Source organism: Petaurus breviceps, unplaced genomic scaffold, assembly GCF_028583685.1.
Source record: "Petaurus breviceps papuanus isolate PSGF00001 unplaced genomic scaffold, PetGlider_PUasm1.0 178, whole genome shotgun sequence".
Taxonomy (NCBI): domain Eukaryota; kingdom Metazoa; phylum Chordata; class Mammalia; order Diprotodontia; family Petauridae; genus Petaurus; species Petaurus breviceps.
In genome coordinates, this window is record NW_027185777.1 from 13,468,869 (window position 1) to 13,493,274 (window position 24,406).

Genomic DNA, 24,406 nt, shown 5'->3' on the forward strand with positions numbered 1-24,406 from the left:
CTCTCCCTTTTCTTCCCCTTTTCCCTTGCTACTTCCCTCCCTTCTCTCCACCCCCTCCTTTTTTCTTTCCCCTTTCCCCTCCTACTCCCTATAGGTTAAGTTAGATTTCTGTACCTCACTGAGTATGTTATTCTGTCTTTGAGCCAAATCTGATGAGAGTAAGATTAAGGCAATGCTCACCTCCCTCCCTTCCTTATTTCCCTCTACTGTAATAGGTCTTTGTGCCTCTTCATGTGATATAATTTACCCTTTTCTGCCCCAGCACAATAGCCCTTTTCACTAATTAATAAGATTTATTATCACATCAAAATCAACTTATACCAACTCCCTCTATGTATACCCCTTCTTCTAAATGTTTTAATTAAGGCACAGTTCTCAAGAGTTACAAGTATCATCTTCCCATGTAGGGATGTAAATAGTTTGCCCCACTGAGTAACATGTTGTTTTTTTCCTCTCTTATCTTTTTATACCTCTCTTGAGTCTTGTATTTGAAGATCAGATTTTCTGTTGAGCTCTGGTCTTTTCACCAGCAAGGTTTGAAAGTCCCCTATGTCCCTGGATATTCATCTCTTCCCCTAAAAGATTATGCTCAGTTTTGCTGGGTAGTTGCTTCTTGGTTGTAATCCAAGCCTTTGCCTTAATGATGGTGTATTATATTCTAAGTCCTCTGATCTTTTAATGTGGAAGCTGTATGACCCTGCATAATCTTGACTGTGGTTCCATGATATTTTAATTGTTTCTTTCTGATTACTTGCAGTATTTTCTCCTTGACCTGATAATTCTTGAAGTTGGCTACAGTTGAATTTGGCTACAATATTCCTCGGTGTTTTCAATTTGGGATCCTTTTCCAGGAATAATTGGTGGATTCTTTTGATGACTATTTTACCTTCTGGTTCTAGGACCTCAGGACCTCAGGATAGTTTTCCTTGATGATTTCTTGAAATATGCTATCCAGGCTCTTTTTTTTTTTTTTTTTTTTGATCATGGCTTTCAGGTAGACCTAGGAGCTTTCCTTAAACTAATATTTACTATGTATCTAAAACTATTAGCAAATATTATCTCTAGTGGGCAAGGTAGAAACCTTTCTTTTTTAAAATTCATTTTTTTTTCATTTACTTACTTTTAGCATACAACATTCAGTTCCAGAATCCCCTGAGTTCCAAATTTCTTCTCCCTTCCTCTCTTCTCCCCTCCCCATCACGGCAGCATGCAATCCAACATAGATTCTACAAATACCTGCACATTAAGCATTAGTCAAGTTGTAAAGAAGAACTATATTTTTTTATTGCTTTTTTGGAGGGAGGAAGGCAGAGCAATTGGGGTTAAGAGACTTGCCCAAGGTCACACAGCTAGTAAGTGTCAAGTGTCTGAGGCCAAATTTGAACTCAGGTCCTCCTGATTCCAGGGCTGGTGCTCTATTCACTGTGCCACCAGCTGCCCTGTAAAGAAGAATTATAACCAATGGAATGAACAACCGGAAAGAGGGAACAAAACAAAAGAAAAGAGAGAATAAGTAGTTTGCTTTAGTCTGCATTTCAGACTCTGTAGTTCTTTCTCTAGATATGGATAGCGCTTTCCATCATGAGTCTTTTGGAGTTGTCTTATAACCTTGCATTGCTGAGGAGAGCCCAATCTATCATAGTTAGTCATTACAGATACAATGTGTACAAAGTTCTCCTAGTTCTGCTTTCCTCAATCAACATCAGTTCATATATGTCTCTTCATGTTATTATGAAGTCTGTTTGATCCTCATTTCTTGTAGCACAATAGTATTCCATTACATTCATGCACCGCAACTTGTTTAGCCATTCCTAGAAACCTTCCTTATAAGATTGGGGTTGAATCAAGGCTGTCTATTATCAACACTGTTATTTAGTATTATACTAGAAATGCTAGCTGTACCAATAAGAGAAGAAAAAGAAATTGAAGGAATTAGAATAGTGAAGAAACAAAATGGTCACCTTTGCAAATGATATGGTAGTATATTTAGAGAATCAACTGAAAAACTAGTTGAAATAATTAACTTGAGCAGAGTTACAGGATACAAAATAAACTCACATAAATTATTAACATTTCTGTATTTTTCTAACAAAGTCCAGCAAGGAGAGATAGAGAATTTCCCTTTAAATTAATTGCATACAATATAAAGTACTTGGGATTCTGCCTGCCAAGAGAAACCCAGGAACTGTATGAAAACAATTACAAATATTGCACACATAAAACCAGATCTAAATAAATGAGAAATATTTATTGTTCATGAGTAGACTAAGTCAATGTGACAAAAAAAATGAAAATTTCACCTAATTAATTTACTTATCCAGTTCCATACTTCTCAAACTACAAAATCAGTTTTTTTTAAATAGAGCTAGAAGATGATAAAATTTAGAAGAACAAAAGGGAAAGAATATCAAGAGAACTGATGAAAAAAATTATTCAGGTTTTCACAATTAAGATGCACAGTTAATTGCTTAATGTCTGTCTCTGTCTCTTGGTATGCTCTTTCTGATGACGTTATGTCATGTTAGGTAACAATTATATACTTATCCCTAAATGTCCAAAGGAGACTTTGGCTGTTTTAACACATAGTATATCTGCCAGTGATCCAAATATTCTCAAACTTTTGATTTTCCTATATTTGGCAATCTCCTTTACATCCTCAAAATTTCTAGGAATCTTTAGTGTTCCCTAGACTTCCAATAAAGCCATTTTTTTCCTAGATATTCTTTCCCTAATCATCTTCTCTCTACCCTCCCCCCCCAGCTCTGTCAGTGCTCTGTTACCTCTTCAATAATACTTGGTGATTCTTGAAAACGGAAAAGGGTCAAAATAAATGATATGCTCTGTCCTTTGATTACCCCAGAACTTGTGCTTTTTTCCTTAGGTTGCTGGAAGCTTAATGTTAATAGAGACTGTAATATGTATATCAGCTTTGAATGTAGTCTTTATGGGTAAGGATCGGCAATGAAGGAAAATGTGACCTGAATTTTTGTTAAATGTTGCAGTAGTAGTTGTCACTTGATGAGACTAAGTATTCTTACCTTGTGTTAGACTTACCGGGGCCACTGCTGAGGGGAATTCACTCCTTAGCAGGAAGAACTGTGGACTAAATTAGTCCCAGTTTAAGCTTAAGGATTTAGTTGGGAATTTGGTACTTTGTAATAATCATGTTTAGAAGTCCATATAATACCTCACAACCAGGAAATAAGAGAAGAATTGTCAATATTGGAGTGATTATGAAAAGATAACTCTATTACTAAAGTTTTTGGGGTGCTATAAACTGTTTCAACCATTCTGTAAAGGAATTTCTAGTTAGATTATGAAAGTGAACAAAGTTTTCATATCTTTCACCCAGAGAACCCAGTGCTAGTTAGTTATATATCTTAGGCAGGTCAAAGACAAATAGAAATGCCCAGTATTTAATGAAATATTCATAGCAAAGAATTGGATACCAAGTAGATTCCTGTAGATTGAAGAGTAAACAAATTTTGGGACATTACAATGGAATATTGCTGAATAATAAGAAATTATGAATGTGAAAAGCTCAGAGAAGTGTTCGAAGATTTTATATCAACTTATATAGAGAGAAATAGGCAGAACCAGGCAGTGTGTATGATGTCAGCAACAATGCATTTTGAAAGACAGAAACTTCTTGAAGTTAATCCTTGGCTATGATGGTGACTGGCCCTGAAAAATAGATGACAAAATGCATCTTCCTTTCTTTGTAGTACTTCAGACTATAGTTGCTGAATGTTACCTATACTTTCAGACTCAGATGATATGTTGGTTAGTTTTGCTTAACTATTTTCAATTCTCAAAACAAATTAAGGATTTTTATTATGAAGGGTGGATTTTTAGGTATTTTAAATGGGAGGGATACATTCGTTAGTGGAATGATAAAAGAAATAAGTTAAAAATTAGAAAGAAAATTAGTGGTTTTATTTACAACATAAACATTTTTATGAGGTACCAGTTAATGTATTTTGTTTCCCTTTTTTTTTAAGGTTGGGCTCATGTTGTTTGTGCCCTGTATATTCCTGAGGTTCAGTTTGCCAACGTTTCTACAATGGAACCTATTGTATTGCAGTCTGTTCCACACGATCGTTATAATAAGGTACAGTATGTTTAATTACATGAATTGAGTTTTAAATTCTTTTTGCAATAATTTAGTGACTTTGGTTTTAAAATTGTGGAGTGCTTATTGGAATAAAATATTCCAGTTTCTAGACTGAAATGTTTGACTTTTCCATTGGGCACCTAGCTAAAAAACTGGATCTGTTTTGAAGGGAGCTATGTTTTCCATCTGGCCTAAACTCCCTAAAATATCTTTTTTGAGCTGACTGGACCTAAAACTATTGCTACCGTGATAGTTATAGATCTTATATGTACTCTTATTTTCCCTGTCCCCCCATGTACACTTGAAAGCATAAATTTTTTCAGTTTTCACTGAAGCATTACTTTCTTTCCTTCCTCCATCTCACCCCAATCTTAAAGAAACGAAGTAAAACAAAACTCTTGTACTAAATCTGCACAATTAAGCAAAACAAATTCACATTTTTGTTTTTGTCTAAAAATGTGTGTCTCAGCCTGCATTTTGATAAGAGGTCAAAAATTTTTTTTTTATGTAGCTTATTTGTAAGGGAAAGAATAAATTCAGAAATATTTTGAAAAGGTGCTGGTGATAAGTGACTCAAAAGTTTTTAAATATGCCTATCGATAGACTTCCTGTAACATCTGTTTTTGCTGGACCAGTAAAATGTAAGCTACTTTGAACATAGGGATTGTTTTAAACTCCACAGTGTTCTTAACTTTTGAATCCCTTGCTCTTTTGTTCTGTTGCTGCTCATTGTTCCTCAAACTCAGTCCTGGATTATTTCTACTTATCCAAGTCCTCTCCTGAATCTGTCTGTAGGATAACAACTATGCTAATTAGATATAGTATAAATTCATGTTAATCCATTTTTAACTGGGCCATCACTCCAGTATTATTGCTACCTAATTGATTGCCTGTCTCAATCCCAGTGGAAGTTTTTCTAATCCTTTTCTTCTTTCCTCAGGCTTCCCAACATGCAACCCCTATTCCCAATTGAAGTTTTTATCCAGTAACTTATAAGGAAAATCGAGGTCATTCTCTGTAACTTCCTCTTCTCCATTTCTTAGTGTTTCGTGGTACTTTGAAAGCATTCTTCACTGTCTCCTCCCTTATTTTTTTATTTTTTATGTTTTTTGCATAAAACATAAAGGGGGGAAGGCAGGGCAATTAGGGTTAAGTGACTTGCTCAAAGTCACAGGGCTAGTAAGTGTTAAGTGTCTGAGGCTGTATTTGAACTCAGGTCTTCCTGCCTCCAGGGCTGGTGCTCTATTTACTGGGCTACCTAGCCGTGCCTTCTCCCTTACTTTCTAATAATGTAGTGTGAACCTTCTTGCCAAAGCCAAACCTCTCTGGTTCTCTTTTTGTCTCCTCCAGAAGATGGCCTCCCTTAATCATCATCTTTCACATTTCACACTCTGCTCTCCCATCTTTCCGTATTTCCTGGTTTCATCCAAACTTACTCAGTTTCCCATATCCTTAAAAAACCATCACTAGACTCCTACAGTCCCTTCAGTCTCTCAATATTGTGCTACATTGGTCTCCTCTCTCTCATGGAAAAAAGCTGTTGTCTCCAAGGTTACCAGTGATCTTTTAATGACCAGATCTGGTAGATTTGATTTTGTTTTCAAACCTCATCCTTCTTGACCTCTCTCTTGCATTTGACTCTATTGTCCACACTTTTCTCATGGAACCATTCCCTTCTCTGGGTTTTCTCCTCTCTTTCTCTTCCTACTCTTTCTTCTACATCCTTTTTCTCATTATCCTTTCCCTGCTCATCCATATCACACTACCTAATTGCAGGTATATCCCAATACTAAGTCCTAGGTCCTCATCTCTCTATATGTTCTTGAAGACCTCTTTAACTCCCTTGAGTTTAATTATTAGCTCTACCTTTGGTCTATATATCTATTTCTGCTCAGATCAATATATCTGTTCCTAGCTTGTCTCCTGAGTTCCTCTTTCACATCACTAGTTACTGATTGGGCGTTTCAGCTGAATGTCCTGGAAACATCTGAACTCAGTACGTTGAAAGGCAGAATTTGTTTTTTTTTTTTAATTTTTTTTTTTTTTTTTTTTAATCAGTTTTATTTCATCTCTGTTTTCAAATTCCCTCCCTCCTTCCTTCCCTGCCCTATTAAATGAGAAAGCAAGAAAAACAAAGTCAATTAACATATGTATTATCATACAAACTACATTTCTTACTTTAGCCATATCCAAAAAAAAATGAAAGAAAATATGCGTCATTTTGGACTGTGAGTCTATCGCTTTTCTGTCTAGAGATGAATAGTATATTTTATTATCAGTACTTTGGAATTATGTTTGGTCATTCTGTTGATCAGGACCTCATTATCTTTTACCACCAACCTACATCCATTCCGTATTTGTATTGGGGTCACCCATAATTATTTTATTCTTCCAGGATTGTAACCTCAGTTTTAGCTTCTACTTTTCACTTTTCTTTGTCACACATTGTAGTCATTTGCCAAATCTTGCCATTTTTGTCTTCATAATAGCTCTTGGATCTGTACCCCTTTCTGAATTCTCAGCTGTCATAATTCAGGCCCTCATTAGTTTTCACCTCTTAATTCGATTCACCTATTTTAGTGGCCTCCAATAATTGGTCTCCCAGCCTCAAGCCTCTCCCCACTTCAGTCCCTCTATCCATCACATAGCTGCCAAATTGATTTTCTTTAAGTGAAAATCTGATCACGTTATTCTATTCAGTATATTCCAGTGGCTTTCTCTTGCCTCTAGGATGAAATGTATTGTGGTAGCCAGGCTCTCATGCTTGAACAAGACTGACCCCATACTGTTGAGCCATCCATTTTTGATCCAAGGTACCTGAGGCAACAGTTTGCAAGGTGTTATGCAAGGCTTAGCATCAACAGTATGTAAATGTGTTCCTGGATAAACCACATCTTCATGTCTTGTTCCTTAAGCTTGTTTTTGTTGTTCCTCTAGCTACCTCATTGCTTGACTCACTGCTGAGTCCACATATTCTTTTTAGTAACTGGAACCCAGGCCTAATATCTGGTGCTTTCCTTGTGGGTGTAAATAATCCTTCTTTATGCCTAGCCTTATGCATGATCCTCAAACCTGTGAGCCTAAATACATTTATTGCTAGTTCTGATTCCAGTAGTGATGGTATGTGTTCTTCTCTATCTCCTTTGACTCTTTGCTGCCTGTCAATAAGCAGCTTTCTTTAGTTTACTTCCTTTTGCACACTTACATTCAACCTAGCCACACTGACAGAAGTGTCTCTTTTCACACATGAAGTCCATCTCCTGTCTTTGTGCCTTTTCCTTATTCTTCGAATATACTTCCTCTTCTTTGTCTCCTAGGAATCCTTACTTCTTTGGGTGTAGTGTCAAGTACCACCTTCTATGGGAGATTTGTTGTTGTTTTTTTTTTTAATCAGTTTTATTTCATCTCTGTTTTCAAATTCCCTCCCTCCTTCCTCCCCTACCCTATTAAATGAGAAAGCAAGAAAAACAAAGTCAATTAAAATATGTATTATCATACAAACTACATTTCTTACTTTAGCCATATCCAAAAAAAACTTCCTCTCCCCAATTTCTCAGGCTTTCCTTCTCTTGTACTTTGCTGTTTTTTGTTCATTTTGTTTGTACATTTAAAAATATCTTTTGTCTTTTTATTCCTAGCACCTAGTATAATGCATGGCTTATAGGAAGTATATAGTTAATGCTTATTGATTGACTATTTGATTGATTGGGTTGAGGCTTCCACATCTCAGGCACCTTTCATTGGTTCTTCCCTCTTGACTATTTGAGATTTGATCTCTGCCTGTGAATACTGATTGTCACCATACCCTACATCATCGAAGATGGATATCTTCAACACAGAGCAGATTTTCAGCATAACAAGTACTAGGATTGTAGATTTAGAGCTTGACTTTACAGTCATCCATTACATTTTCTTCATTTTATGGTTAAACAAACCAAAGCCTGGAGAGGTGAACATAATGACTGTGTCAGAGAGGTAATGAGTGGCAAGAACCTGGGTTTTAACAAATAAGTCTTTTGACTCCAGATCCAGTATTATTTTTTCTCTGTGCCATGTTTCCTCTGATTAACATAGAAAAGTTTTTCCATCACCTAAAATAACATAAAATCTCCCACAGATTCATTAGGGACTTGATTTTCATAACATGCCAACTAAAGTAATTTAAAGTTTTATTCAGCTTTATTTACTTGATTATAAATTTGGTAACCAACAAGAAAAACAAATGTTAAGATTTATAAGCAAAATGAAAAGGTAATACCTAAAATTCTAAGCTCACATTACTGAATTATTTTTCTTTTTTTGGAGGGGGTAAGGTAGTGCATTTGGGGTTAAATGACTTTCCCAAGGTCACACAGCTAGTTTTGTGTTAAGTGTCTGAGGTCGGATTTGAACTCAGGTCCTCGGGACTCCAGGGCCAGTGCTCTGTTCACTGTGCCACCTAGCCGCCCCCTGAAAAAAGATTTTTTTTTTTGAAAGGTATTTATTAGCTTTTTGTAAAATAGCAAATGCCTACTCTTATTTCCATGTCTGCTTTGATTTCTTTATTTCTGAGTATTTTTTCTGCAGAATTTATTGCTGTTATAACTTTTTTATAATTGCAGTTTATATATCGATCTGATACATTTTCTTCATTTTGCAGTGTTTCCTATAATTAACATATTTCTTTTTGTTTAAAATATTCATAATTTTTATGATCCAATAATACTCCCTTATGTTCATATGGCAGCTTTTTTTTGTCATTGGACACATGGCATTTCTAGGGGTTTTTTTTGCTTACAGTCATTGTAGCTTTCACCTCTTCATTTACATCACTGTTGCACCTAATATTTTTTGACTTTTCTAGAGTTTTGTATCTTAGTTGCACAGCAGACTTTACTTAAGAAAGCATCAATTTCTATAGGGTAGTCATCAGACGGATCTTTATATCCATATCTCCTCCTCCCTCCCTGACCCCCCTCTCCCCCCCCCCCCCGCAAGTTAGAGTTGATGTTAATAAGTGAGTTAATAAAAGAAAAGGAATAATAGGACTAGAATTTGAGAGCTAGGGTGTTACTCACAAATCTTCCATAACAACAGCTCTTATGGGCCTGTAAACTTAAAGAAAACCATAACAGATATTCTGATAACTGCATTTCTGCATAACTGACTTCCTTTGTAATCTTTTAAGCAGTATTCTGAGAAGGGATCCATGATGCAAAAAATGTTGAGTCCCTGATTTTTTGCCAGAAAATTTTTTTCACATTAGATTTACTTAGAGATTATAGAAAATTGGGTACTTTGATTATTTAAAGATAATTATATCTGTGGATATTGCTGTGGTTGCGGAAAAAATTTGGGTTCAAGTCTGATTCGCCATTAAAAATTTTTTTTGAATTTGGCATGTATTTCAGTCCTCCGTTTCCTCATTGCTAAATGGGGATAACAGCACTTGCATTATTTAGCTTATAAGGTTGTTGAAATAGTAAGTATCAGTGTTAGTTTTTTCTCTAACACACTATGTAAATGTGTTATGAATGGAATGAATGACATTGCCAGCAGACAAATTAAAGACCGGAATTCTAGGGGAGTCATTCTTGGTTGACTGCTAATCACTTAGCACACTTACGCTGTTTTTCTAAAGTAAAATAATGAGAACCTTATATAGACCAAGTTCTAAAGTTAGTGATACTTTTCTTTAGAAAGTAATAAACTTGAAACCATATAAATGGAACCTAATTTCCTTACAAAATGATGCATAATAAAAGTTTACCTTTCTGATCAGTTTAATAGAAATAATCACTGTTAAGTATATCTGTGGTTGTAAAATCAATTTAGCAAAAGTTTTTTTTTTTTAAGCTCCTAATATTTGTAGAGCACTGCTAGGTGCTGGATATACAAAAACAAAACTCTCTCTGATCCTAAGGCATTTGTATATTTTATAGGCAGGATACAACAGGGAGACAACAATGTAGTGCAGTAGAAAGAACACTAACTTTGGAGTTAAAAGGATTCTGGGGGTGGCCATGTGGCGCAGTGAGTAAGAGCGCCAGTGTCGGGAGACCCTTGTTAAGTTTTGGCCTCAGATACTTGGCACCCACACAAAATAACTGGATGTGTAACCTTGAGCAAGTTACTTAACCCCAATTGCTTAAAAAAAAAAAAAGATTCTGGTTCAAATCCTTCCTCAAACTAATTGCCTGTGTTTTCATTGGTCACATCCCTGGTTCTTAATTTCCTTGTGAGAGGTTTGGACTAGGTGGCCACTTAGGTTCCTTCCAAGTCTAAATCTATGATATTATAATATATATGAGTAGATCAATGCAAAATAATTTTTAGAGGGAGTGAATGCTTATACTTGGGATAAGGTGCTGTGGGTCCAGAAAAAGCTTCTTAAAGAAGGTGGTATTTGAGCTGTTCTTTGAAGAACAGTAGGGATTCCACCAGATGGAGTGAAAGACAGAGCATCTCAGATACTTTAAACAGAAACTTAAAATCACGAGTTGCCTTGTTAATACTCAAGTATCTCCTTAGTACTACCTTCAGATACTTTTCTAAGGTCCAGAGAAAATGATTCTTGCTTTATATATATCATATCCTAGAATACAGATAATCAAAATTACCTTCTAGTAAATCTCTTCCAGAATTGTGGAGCAGAGTACTGATGAGTTGTATCATACAATGGTATAAATTGGAATAGCTGAAGCAATTATTGTTCACCTCAAGAATTAGTACAACAGCATTATAATTGTCAAGGTTTTACAGTATTACTGTTGACTAATTTAACTTTTATTTAAGGAGTAATACTTGACTAAAATGAAATGAATCGGTTTGAGGAATATTTACCAAAAATGGTCCAGGCTCTTTTTGAAATATTTTGCTGTAATTTTGTATTGTCATTTTCTTTTTTCTTTCAAAAGACTTGCTACATTTGCGATGAACAAGGAAGAGAGAGCAAAGCTGCTACAGGTGCTTGCATGACATGTAATAAGCATGGATGTCGACAAGCTTTCCATGTAACCTGGTAAGTATTTTACATTAAAAATTTTCAAGTGCATAGAAGTAAGGAAATGATTTTATTTAAAAAAAAAAGATGTTTTATAATGAAAAATTATTCCCAGTAAGTGTTATGGGTGGATTTTATATCTACACAATTTGTGTTAAAATTATTTTTGTCATTATTTTATTGCAATTCTGAGTATTTAGGTAGGTAGTTTTGGGCTCAGGTACTCAATTTCCTATCTATATCTAACTTCTAGTTACTAATCTAAACCTCAAAGCTATAAAAATATATTTGAAAGATGTGAAATTTGGAATGTCACACCACAGAAAGATCTTTAATAAAAGCCACACACTTTTCAGGATGATTTTCTAAAACCTAAAATTATTACCAAATATAAATGCCATGTAAAATAAAATATATTTTAAAAATAGTATTTGTAAAGACCAGGGATAGTACTTTGAGAAAGTATCCAAGATGGAATTAGGAGGGAAGTCAAGATGGATTTTTTGGATTGGTGCCAGCAGATACATATCACTATGTCATGGAATGTCTGCACATTCTATGATAGCCACTTGTAGTTATTGCTCTCTAGGGCATTTCATTGGAGACCTCTTTCACAGTTGACATTGATAATGAACCAGAGAGAGACTTCCATTCCCCTTTTTGTTTGATGACATAGAAATAGTAAATTATTCACCTAATTTTATTATGCTCTGTTCTTATCTCCATCTTTTCTATGAAAGTATAGTGAATAAGTGATTGTCAAATGCTTTAAGTTTATTAAAAACTAAACTATCTAAAGTAGAGGTTCTTAATCTAAGGTACATGAACTTTTATTTTTTAAATTTTGATAGCTATTTAAGTATAATTTCTTTTGTAATGCAATGTGTTTTTGTGCATTTAAAAACATTGTTGTGAGAAATAGGTCTTTTGGCTTCCTCAGATTCCAAAAAGCATTATCTAAAGCATTCCACTGATTTACTAGTGTAGCAGTGCTATCAGGAAAGGAATGAGGTCAGTCTGTTAATTTTTTTTCCTTTTTTAAGAATTAAATTTATTAATTTTTAGTTTTCAGCATTCATTTCCATAAGATTTTGAGTTCCAGATTTTCTACCCTCTCCCCTTCCCCTACTCCAAGATGGTGTGTAATTTGATATAGGCTCTACATATACATTCATATTAAACCTATTTTCGCATTAGCTACATTGTGAAGAATTAAAACTAAAATGGGAGAAACTTTCAGAAAGAAGAAACAACTGGGGCAGCTAGGTGGCGCAGTGAGTAAGAGCCCTGGCCTGGAGTTGGGAGGACCCGGGATCGCTCAGATACTTAACACCCTCACAAAATAACTGGCCGTGTAATCTGGGGCAAGTTACTTAACTGCAATTGCTAAAAAAAAAAAACGAAAGAAAGAAAGAAGAAAACCAAAAAAAGAGAGGAGAGCAAATAATATGCTTAGATCTGCATTCAGACTCAGTAGTTCTTTTTCTGGATGTGGACAGCATTTTCCATCATGTGTCTTTTGGAGTTGTCTTAGATCCTTTGCATTGCTAAGAAGAATTTTTTGATAAGTCTATCAAAGTTACTGTACAATGTGGCTGTTATTGTGTGAAATGTTCTGGTTCTGCTCACTCGACTCAGCATCAGTTCATATAAGTGTTTCCAGGATTCTTTTGAAGTCTAACTGCTAATTATTTCTTATAGCACAGTAGTATTCCATTATGTTCTTATACTACAACTTGTCATGCCATTCTCCATCTGATGGGCATCCCCTCGATTTCCAATTCTTGGCCACCACAAAAAGAGGTGCTATAAGTATTTTTGTATGTGTGGATTGTTTTTCCATTTGTATGATCTCTTTGGGATGCAGCCCTAGAAGTGGTATTACTGGGTCAAAGGGTACATACATTTTTATAGCCCTTTGGGCATAGTTCCAGATTGTTCTCCAGAATGGTTGGATCAGTTCACAACACCACCAACAGTGCATAAATGTTCCAGTTTTTCCCATATCTTCTCCAATTTTCCAGTTTTGTTGTGTTAGCCAATCTGATAGGTATGGTGTGGTACCTCCGAGTGGTTTTCATTTGCATTTCTCTAATCTATAGTGATTTTATGCATTTTTTCATATGACTGTGGAATAGCTTTAGTTTGTTCATTTAAAAAAACTTTTATTAGCTCATAAATGATCAATAAATATGAATGTTTTCATATTTAAGGAAGGTCAGAAAAGGCATGTAAAACTGTGAATCTATTAAGCATATTTTAAAAAACATATACGAAGTTTAATGTGGTAATACTAACATTGCCCTGCTTGTCTGTGTGCTCTTTGGAACTTTATTCTGTTTTCTTTTACTTATCTTAGATGTTTTTATTAATGCTCTTTTCTATTCACCCAAGCCAGACCAAATAAAAGCCCTTTCTTGTAGAACTGTTCCTTATTAAACCATGTGGGCTTTCTGTGATCTTCCTTCCTTGTATGTTCATTAATCATTCCTTTAATATTATCATCTAGAATTTTTCTAGGAATCCAGGTCTTAGATCTATTGACCTATAGTTATTAGATTCTGTCTTCCTTTTTTTTTTTTTTAAATTTTGACAATATTGTTTTTCCTGAAGCCCATAATATCCCATTCTCCTTAGTCTTTCAGAGATCCCTGGCAGTGACTAGGCAAGCAAACCTACCTGTTTATTGTTCTGTTACACAAAAGTGTTGATGTGGCTGAGGTGACTTGAACTCAGTTAGGCAGCTAGATGCTTTCTTACTGTATCCTTCCTTATTGCAGTAGCCATTTTCTTTCATTTCAAATCCAAAGATCATTTTCCTTGATAGAGAAAACAAGTAAAATGAGAGTTGGCCAGCTTTCTTTTTATTATCTTTTATTGTCCTTATGATATCTATGATGTCTATCCTTAGCAGTGATCCTTTCATACTTCTGATCTTCCTCTCTTTTCCCAGTGTAGTTAAAACTGTACTTCCACTCCACCCCCTTTCTGTGTGATCATTAGCTTTCCTCAATATCCTTACCTCATAATCAACTTTAACGCTCATGGCAGAATGACACTATGCTTTTGTATTCAGCCTTTGCTACTTTCTTCAGTCTTTTGTACATACCTTTTAAAGTTGGTTGGTTAATGTTGACCTCTTTAGATAATTTCACCTTTTCCTTCAAACTGCAATGCTTTCTTTTTTTCTTTTCAGAATTGCACATTTAAGAACTTCCCATCCTTCCTGGGGTAAACTACCCTGGAAAATTTTACTCCATGGGATAACATTTGTCTTTCCTGTGGACCCTTTGAAATCTGCTTTGTTCAAAATCCAAGGGTCACAGCATATATTCCTGGCTTTCATCTTTTTCTGCATCACAAACTCAAGAAGGAATGAGGGGTGTGGACACTTTCCTCCATCGTTCACATAATCTTTACCCCAGCTGTCAATTTTCCCATTTTGGTGAGAATTATTTCTAGAGTAGATGTTTTCCTTTTTGGAATCTCTATAATTTGAAGGACTAAATTATCATAAAACAAATGAAGGGGTTGTTAGATACCCTGCTTTGGGCCAAGAGAGTGTTCTACACAGGATTTTAATATTTGAAATTTACTATCATTCCTATATCATGTTGCTATGCTAGATTTGTGTCTGTTTTCCTGAACTCAACTACTTGCTCTTTCTTTTTTTTTAAGTTAATTTATTTATTTTTAGTTCTCAACATTTACTTCTATAAGTTTTAAATTTTTCCACCTCCCCAAATACTTCCTCTTTCTGCTCAGGTAGTCTGAAGTGTGTGTGCTCAGATGGCAAAATCACTTTCTCCCTCTTAATATTTACTCAAATGATTATCAGCACCTGCCAATCCATTCTAGTTCCTAAATTTCTTCATATAGATGTATTCTCAATATGTAGTCTTGTTTTACCCCTTTCTTACCTCTCCTGTTTCTTTTGAATAGGGCATACTGCCAGAGTCATTCCATTAATGGGTCTTTTTGATACCCATTAGCTTACATTGGCCTCCTTGGGTTAGTGTCACTATTTCATTGCCATGTTACTTTGTTCATTTATTTGTATGTTGATATCTGAGGCCATGAATTTTATGCCTGGTTCCTTCTTTGCCTTTTTTGGAATGATCAGATGATTGTATTTGGCCAGAAGCATAACATTAACACTTATATCAGAATAAAGATTTAGAGTTGGAATAAATTTTAGAAATCATCTAATCTAACCCCCTTGTTTTTATAGATAAGGAAATTCCAGCTCAGAGAGGTTAAATTATTCATACTTGGTTACACAGCACTCTTTCCACCACATTATGCTAAGGATAAGTTTAATTCAGTTGTTTAGCTATGGGCATTGATTTTACTGTTTCTGAGTATCACCATACTCTCTGTAGAAAGCCTGTGCTTTCCTTTCATTAAATGTGATAAAATTTAGAGTAGTTTCTGATAATTGCTGTTAAATTAGGAAAAATAATGTTTACTAAGGATTCTACTTAGGCTTTCTAAATAAATGCTTTGTGTTAGAGCATGGTGGTTGAGATATGTATAAGTTGCATGACTTTCACTAAAAGACTACTGGAAGAAATTTTTAGAGCCAAAAAAGTTACTGTATCTGTGGACAGGACCATGGGGTGATCAGATTTTGCCATCTTGTTAATTTCTTCGCCATTAAAAAAAAAAAAAATTTAGATTACCCCCCCCCCCCCCCCCCCCCCGTACTTTCATTTTCCAAAAAGATAAGTGTTAAGTATTCATGAATAGAGTAATCCCATCCCATTTTCTGTGGTTACATTCCTAGAAAATGGCACAATTACGAACTACAGGAAGTTAAACCCTAAGCTGTGAGCCTGAACGTCCAGTGGATATTATTGTGGATGAGAACAGACTGAGCTGAAGAGAGAGAAATCATTGGGACTTTCGGGAGGTGGGCGCTTGGCAAGAAGGGGAGAAAGAGAAGGAAGGAGTGAAACAGGAAAAGGGAGGTAAAGGATGTGATAACAGTATGGTGAGCATTTAATATTTTCGTTGCAAGAGCTGGATTTAAACTTTAAATCTGTGGCTTCTTAAGAGCTTTTTCAGTTCTTTGCAGTTCATGGCAGAAGTGAATCGTATCTATTCAAATGTAGTCTTAAGGGGATTATTTTATCTCTAGAATAGAGGAGGAATATATTAAAAATCTTTTGTGCCTTCAGCAGAATTTGATGTATAAGGATTTTATTGTGGTTTGAATGTTTTTTCTATTTTTGACTTTTCTTTTCAGTGCCCAGTTTGCAGGACTCCTTTGTGAAGAAGAAGGTAATGGGGCAGATAATGTCCAATACTGTGGCTACTGTAAATACCATTTTAGTAAGCTGGTAAGAATTTATCTTAAATTTAATATGAAAATTAAAATGTTCTGTTTTGAGAGTAAGCGTATCATTTAGAAAAGTTTTTATTTTTTTCTTTAACACAAGTAAAATAGCAAATGAATTTTTGTTTTGGTAGTTTTGTTTTTTGAAGAAAATTTGCTCTAGGATGCCACTTCCTGGTATTTTAAAAACCTAATAGTCAACTAAACATGCAGATGTTCTTTTAATTGGGACAGTTAACAGTTAATTATATTTTAGTATTTTCAGCTTAATATGCAGTTGAAATATTTGAATGGATTATCCACTTTATGAGTTATATGTGCAACTGATTTTTCCTCTTCCAGTTTCATGACTTTGGATTTTACTTCTTCAGAGGAACTGAAACTCAAATCAGTCCATTTGCTTCTTCTCATTGGTAAAATGTTTTAGGCTAGAGAAGTTAATAAAATTTCTTTTGGGAATTAGTTTTGAAATTAATATATTTGAGCTTTCTTATATGAACATTGATGATTTAAGTATTAGCTGACTATTATGTTAAAATACTCCTCGAAAGGGCAAATATTTTGTGTCTTAACTCTGTGTCTCAATCTTACTGAGTTGTACATAATGATTTTGGGCCTTAGTTTTATTTTTCTCAGATTTTTTTTTGTTGGTTTTTTCACACAATGGCATTTTTAAGTTGAGGCAAGAAACAAATCACACTCATATCCCTGCTCCCACCCCCACCCCCATCAGATAGAGCCACATTTAATAAATCTGATGTAACCTAGAATAATTTAGAATGTTTGTAATTGTACATTTTATACTTGTATATATTATTTCAGTGAAGTATACAAGCTTATCCACCAGAGGTTTAAAGGTCAAATATTCTAAGATAAATAAAAGGAATTTAGGAGTTTTGTATATGAATAGAACTCTGTTTCTTAGGCATTTAAGATATTGTCCCAAGTACCCTATTAATTGTGTGGCTTTTTAAAAAATTAAGCTGTGTGTTTGCATGATAATTCCCAACATCTTGTATGGCCAGTGTTGTTTAGTTTACACCTATTGCTTTTGATCACTCAGAAAAGCACTCACCTTATTCCTTTTTTATGCAGTGGCTTCAGTATTCTGTAAACTGTTTTTCTTGCTACCTACTAGTTATGCTGTTATTAATGTCTTGTAAATGCATGGGTCTGATATTGACATTCTTTTTTCACTTATTTCCTAATAGTAACAATAAATAATTGTATAAAGACTGATTTTAAAGAACTGGTTTTGTCACTGCTATTAACATAATATTGGAAGACCTCATGCTTTTTCCAGGGGCATGCAGTGATTTTCCAAATAGTTACTTCTTCCAGTTTTAGCAGCTGCCTTAAAGACAGTGTTTTCTTCCTTTTAGTTGAAACTTTTACAAAACAGATATTAAAAGTGTGGTAAATTTGTTTTAAAATAGTAGATATAGTTTTCATTTATTATAAAACCAGTACTTTCAAAATATTTCAAGATTAGGGTGAGATTTTCTTTTGCTATGCTTTGGATAGTTTCTGACTGTTGTCCAAGCTAATTATAAAGAATGAAAGAATTAGGACATTTTTCCTGTTAAGATATTTTATAAACTTCCCATTTAAACTGGCTTGTGCCTTTAAAAAATAATTCACTATTTTATATACATATACACATATGTATATATATATATATTTTCTCTTTTAGAAAAAGAGCAAACGGGGATCTAATAGGTCATATGATCAAAGTTTAAGTGATTCTTCCTCTCACTCTCAGGATAAACATCATGAGAAAGAGAAAAAAGTAAGTGGATTTGTTGTTGCTAATCATGTGGCACATCTACTTAAAAGCATCTTTTTCCAGCTAAATCTTATTTTTGTTAGTTGGAGACTTTAATAAATATGAAAAAGCCAGATTAATAAAGGGTGGTAAATCAGGTTTTAAGGGACACTTTACATATGTGTAAACAATAATATTGCTACCCTTTTCTATTCATTGAAAAACAGCATGAGACACAGCATGAGAGGGATATATTTCTTGCATGTATTTATGGTAGCCTTGTGAAGTCTTTGGGTGATTTAAATACTAAAGTTGGTTGATGTGATCACTGATAGTTTGACATGTAAATAAATCTCTTACAAGCTTTTTTTCTATGTAATGGAAGGAGTTTTGAAGTTTGCTGTGTTGTTTTTTGGCCATTATTTTCAGTGATGCTGGCAGCCTAGTACTTTGTAATGGCATAATGCCGTGCTAGTCACATGAGAACTCTAATCTTTTAATAAAAATATAAATAGCATGCCTAAGTACTATTTTTACCTCCCTGCTAACTAACCCTTTTTCTGCTTAGGTTTTAAAAGCTACATGATTAATTGTAAACTAGAAGCTAGTGTTCTTTATAACACAAAGAATTTATAGTTCTTTAAAGACATTTTATACAATGATAATAGCTTACATAAAATAATTGTATGCATATATTTTATTGGTTTTGATCAGTGTTCAAAAGTAAAATGGAATCTTGAAATAAATTTTTGATCTTTTTAGAAGTTTTCTAATCTTAGTTTTTAGTGATCATAATGCAAAAGGCAGTATAGTTCACACTAGAAAGAGACATTTCAAAATTTGTGTTTAGAAACTTCTGTTCTTGTAGTAATTTCTGAAAATCTGATAGTTTTTGACCATTTTTCAGTGACATTCCTTGTTTTCAGTGAAGCCTATTTACTTCACATATTCTTTGAGGACACCATTAACAAGTAGTTATTTTAAGCCATTATAAGGTCAGTCTACTCCAAATAATACCCCTCTACCTGGTCATCATTTGGGTTGGCAATTCAGCTTTCTCTTCCTCTTACTTCCTTGCCTTAAATTTAGTAGCCTTTTGGGTATATTGATCTTGCTTAAGTGAAATTTTTATCAGATCTCTAGATTATAGTTTTGGAGTCCCTTCAGTTAAATTCAGCAAAGCACCTACTGTGTTCAGATGCACTATTCCCTTAATTGAAGTAACTGGTGTGTATGCTTCTAGTTACTGCTATTTATATCAGTATATTTATATTAGTTTAGGAAACTTGGACCTTTCATACCAAAGAGGTGCAGTTACTTTGTACTTTCAGAATAGAGAGGGGTCTGGATCTTTTTTTCCTAAACTGGGGATAGCAGCATGTTAAATTCTCTCTTGGACTCAGGTCACAATGATCCTATTCTTTATTTTCAAATCATGATATACATTAACATGGTATAGAAATATGTAGAAAGAATAATTTAATTTATTTTAACAATATTTTCCTTCATTATATATAAAAGAACAAATATTAAGCATAACCACAGCACCATTCCATTTAATTGCTACTGCTGTTTTCCTTAATTCCAAAATTCATTTATTTATAGGAAGTACTGATTAAATTTCTTGGACTATGAAACTTAGAGTCATTCTTAATTATGAAAACAAGTTAATTTTTGTTGAATATCATAGATCATTTTTAAATTAAGATTTTATTAGCAAAAAAAGTTAAATAATAATTACTTTTAGGTATTATTGTACAATAGAATTCTCAACTTATTAATGAAGTGGGATTTTGGTTATAGTTATGCCCCTTGAATTCTGTGTTTAAGCCACATTGAAATATTAGTTCTTCTTCCCTAACATGCATTTGTGATATAGTAAAAATATTGCTAGATTTGAAGCCAAAAGATTCGGGCTCAAATCTTGCCTCTTCTCTTAATACCTGTGTAAGTTTGGGCTACAGTTAATTCATTTACAAAATGAAAGGACTGCACTATTTTTTTTTTTTTTAAAGCAATCGGGGTTAAGTAACTTGCTCAAGGTTACACGGCCAGGTGTTTCTGGGTGGGTGCTGAGTGTCGGAGCCCGGATTCGATCCCCAGGTCATCCCGACACTGGAGCCGGTGTTCTTATTCGCTGTGCTACCTGGCCGTCCCCGGACTGCACTATTTCTAATGTCATTTCTAGCTCTGATTGTATGATCCTTTGATCTTATCCTTGTAAGCAGTTTTGTATTCCTAAAATTTAGTGTTTTTCGCGTGTCACAAGCTGTCAAGATTTTTCTTAAGGTCTCAGCTTAGGTGTTATACCTCCACTATGAAGAGTTTTCTTTGATTTTTCCCACTGGACAGTTATCATTTCTTTCTCAGATATCGTTCTCAGTAAGTCTACTCTCTCTACCTACAAGATCCAACTTTTTTTTTTTTTCCCATTTTGAATAGTATTTTTCCCCAGTTACATGGAAAAACAATTTTTAACGTTAATTTTTAAAAAATTTGAGCTCTAATTTCTTTCATTCCCTTTCTCTCCTACTTCCTCTTCCCTGAGACAATAAGCAATTTGATATAGGTTATATGTGTGATGAGTCATATTTTTAAAGAAGTCAGAGACAAAAAAAAAGCACGAAAAAAAGAAAGTGAAAAATAGATTTGGATTCAGATTCCATCACTTCTTCTGGAGGTGGATATTAGTTTTCATTGTGAGTTCTTTAGAATTGTCTTAGATCATTGTATTGCTGAGATTAGCTCAGTTCACAATTGGTCATCATATAATATTGCAGTTCCTTTATACAATGTTCTAGTTCTGCTCACTTCACTTTGTATTAGTTTGTATAAGTCTTTCCAGGTTTTTCTGAAATCATCTTGCTCATAATTTTATAACACAATAGTTTTCCATTATATTCAAATTCCACAACTGGTTCAGCCAGTCAATAGTTGATGGATATTCCCTCGATTTTTAATTCTTTGTCACCACAGAAAAGAGAGCTGCTATAAATACTTTTGTACAAATAAATTCCTTTCCTTTCCTTTCCTTTTTTTTTTTTTTTTTTTTTTTTGTCTCTTTGGGATGTACACCTAGTTGTAGTATTGCTGGATCAAAGGGTACACCCAATTTTAAATCTCTTTGGGCATAGTTCCAAATTGTTTTCCAGAATGGTTAGATAATTTTATAACTCCATCAACACAAGATCCAACTTTAGAGTAAAGAAAACCAGGTAAGCAAAACCAATCTAATAGTGAGTTTGAAACTGAACAGTTGAGTAGTCTACTTTGTGACCATTTCATGGCAGCATTGTGGTGTGATTATTAGAGCACTTGCTTGATTTGGAATCAGAGGACCTGGCTTCAGATCCTTGCTTTGCCCTCTAAGTCTTGGGTAAAACCTTTATAGGACTCCATTTCTTTATCTGTGAAATGAAAAATCTTGAACTGATTACTTATAAAGTCTCTTCTGCTCTAAACCTATGACCTTATTAACCAGTAACTATCATATTTAAACCTTCTATAGGATTCTGTGACTGTGGCCTATGACTCCTCTGTTGAAATTTCTCAAATGTCTGATATCATTTTGTATTTTGGCCTTCTCACACTGTACCTATAGCACATTCATTTTATTGAATTACAGAATTTGAGAGTAGGAAGGCACTGCAGTAGTATTTGAGTTCAGGCCATTATTTATCAGACTTCTTAATTGTGTTACACTGAATTCAGGGAAATGTATGTTTTTTATGTTTGTTTCTGTTTTTCTTCTCATCTTTGTATCCTCTTGTGCAGACTCTGGGCCATGGCTGAGTTGAATGGAACCAGCACTGTGACCATACAAAAGTCACTTTACCTCTGTGGAACTCCCCTTTTTCATTTGTAATATGTGGGAGTTGGAATAGATGGTCACTTCTAGCTTATAGCTTACATGAAATCTTTTGGTTGTTAAATGCTACAGAGTTTAGCATGTAATTGTCTTATTTGTTACAATAAGCTATTTTAATAGAAACCACATAAAGCAGTCATAGACTAATGTTACTGTTATAGTCATAGACTTTGTTACTGTTTTGGTTTGATCATCTTATTTGACTCCTCCTTGATATATTTTGTTAATGGCATTACATTGCTTTCTTGACTTCTTTTTATATATATTTTAGTTCTTGTCACTTGCCTGGAAAGAACAATTTGTTTCTGTTACGGAACAAATCGCAAAGGTATGATCATTACTTTTTGGTATTCGCAAACTTCTGATGATGAGAAACCCTTCAGGCTTTACTTTAAGACGTTACATAAATAATTTTGATGTCATTACTGTTTTCATTAGACAATTTAACCAAAGAATGTTAGTGCAGCATTGCAGCAGATGGGAATTGTTATGTAGGTCCACAGGTGTCTTGGCTGTTCTAATACCTGAAGGAAATCTTCCCATAAATGAAATTAAACTGCCGAACATACAATCTGTGGAAACTAAATTGATGCTCATCAGCAACAGAAAAGGATTGCCAAGAGCATGTTGGCTCTGGAGATTTGGAAGGGCATATTCTTTTGATTTTTTTTTTTTTTAGGATACATCCTTGGATTACTACTTGATTGTCTTGGAGGGTTACAGAATGTTTGAAAACAAAACTCTTAATTGAGTATTAAACAATTTATTTTCTTAGAACAGAAAGACCTCAAAATTGTGATTTAGGTTGTGGTTTTATTACTTAATTTGACAGTAGTTAGGACCTGCAAAGATAATAATGTTTTGTACTGGAAAGAGCTATTGATTTAGAAGCCTGTTTGAATCTTGTCCTTAACATTTATTAGCGGCTGTGTAATCATCAGCAAGTCATTTAATTTTTTTTTTTTTTTTAAAGGAATCGGGGTTAAGTAACTTGCTTAAGGTTACATGGCCAGGTGTTTCTGGGTGGGTGCTAAGTGTCTGAGCCTGGATTTGATCCCCAGGTCATCCTGTCACTGGAGCCGGTGTTCTTACTCGCTGTGCTACCTGGCCGCCCCCATCTAACCTTTTAAAGTCTCCCCTTTCTCTTTAGTTAAGTAGGGATGACAATATCTAGTGTACTTACCTACTTTATAGAATTGTTAAGAGAGTAAAATAAAGTGAGGCAGAGCCAAGATGGCAGAGTAAAGGCAGGGACTTGCCAGAGCTCTCTGCCAACCTCCCCAAAATATCTTTAAAAATGACTCTAAACAAATTCTAGAGCAGCAGACCCCACAGAAAGTTGGAGTAAAACAAATTTCCCCAAGACAACTTGGAATGTTGAGAGGAGAGGTCTATTTTACCAGGATGAGATAGGAGTGCAGTCCAGTGCAGGCCTCACTAGCTTAGACCTGGCCCCAGTAAATCCTGAGTAGGCCTCTGGGCGACTGAATCATGCACCACAATGGCAATTTCCAGACCTCTCAGCCCACTGATACCAAAGACACCTTAGAAGGTCAGCAGGAAAGAACTGTTACCTGGGTGAGAGTGGAGCATAGGCTTTACCTGCATAACCTAGTCCCCAGTGAATCAGGAGCAGAACTTGAGAGTAAGTGGATCAGCTGTAGCTGTTGCTGCTTCCTCAGCTCTCAGCCTACAGATGATCATACCACCTTGGAAGAACTGAAAATTTATAGGTCACTAGGAGTATTTCTGAAAACAGCTGCACAAATTCCCTGACACTTAGGACAGTGCACTCTCCACCATGGAAATAGAACCCTACTTTAACAAAGATTTAAAAGTCAGCTAGTAAGCTGGGAAAATGAGTAAACAATGGGAAAAACTGTATTGAAAGTTACTATGATGACAAGGAAGATGAAAATACTCAGAAGACGACAACAGAGTCAAAAGTTTTGCATGTAAAAGCCTCCAAGAAAAATTCAAATTGGTCTCAGGCTATGGAAGAACTCTGAAAAGATTTTGAAAATCAAATAAGAGAGGTAGAGGTGGCTAAGTGGCGAAGTGAATAGAGCACCAGCCCTGGAGTCAGGAGGACCTGAGTTCAAATCCGGCCTCAGATATTTAACACAAAAACTAGCCGTGTGACCTTGGGCAAGTCGCTTAACCCCAATTACCCTCCCCAAAAAAGGCAAAAAAAAAATAAGAAGTAGAGGAAAAATTGGAAAGAGAAATGAGAATGATACAAGAAAATCATGGAAAACAAGTCAACAACTTGGTAGAGGAGACACAAAAAAAATATTGAAGAAAACAACATTTTAAAAAATAGACTAACCCAAATGGTA

At 34.7% G+C, this 24,406-nt stretch overlaps 1 protein-coding gene across 1 annotated transcript in view; it reads left to right on the top strand.

The window, feature by feature from the left end:
* MLLT10 (MLLT10 histone lysine methyltransferase DOT1L cofactor) overlaps window positions 1-24,406 on the top strand; it is a 235,757-nt gene that overhangs the window by 69,689 nt on the left and 141,662 nt on the right. The window contains exons 5-8 of the mRNA XM_069086119.1: window positions 4,002-4,111; window positions 11,011-11,114; window positions 16,345-16,438; window positions 18,128-18,223. Of these exons, the coding sequence (XP_068942220.1) occupies window positions 4,002-4,111; window positions 11,011-11,114; window positions 16,345-16,438; window positions 18,128-18,223 (404 nt within the window). The remainder of the gene's footprint in view (window positions 1-4,001; window positions 4,112-11,010; window positions 11,115-16,344; window positions 16,439-18,127; window positions 18,224-24,406) is intronic.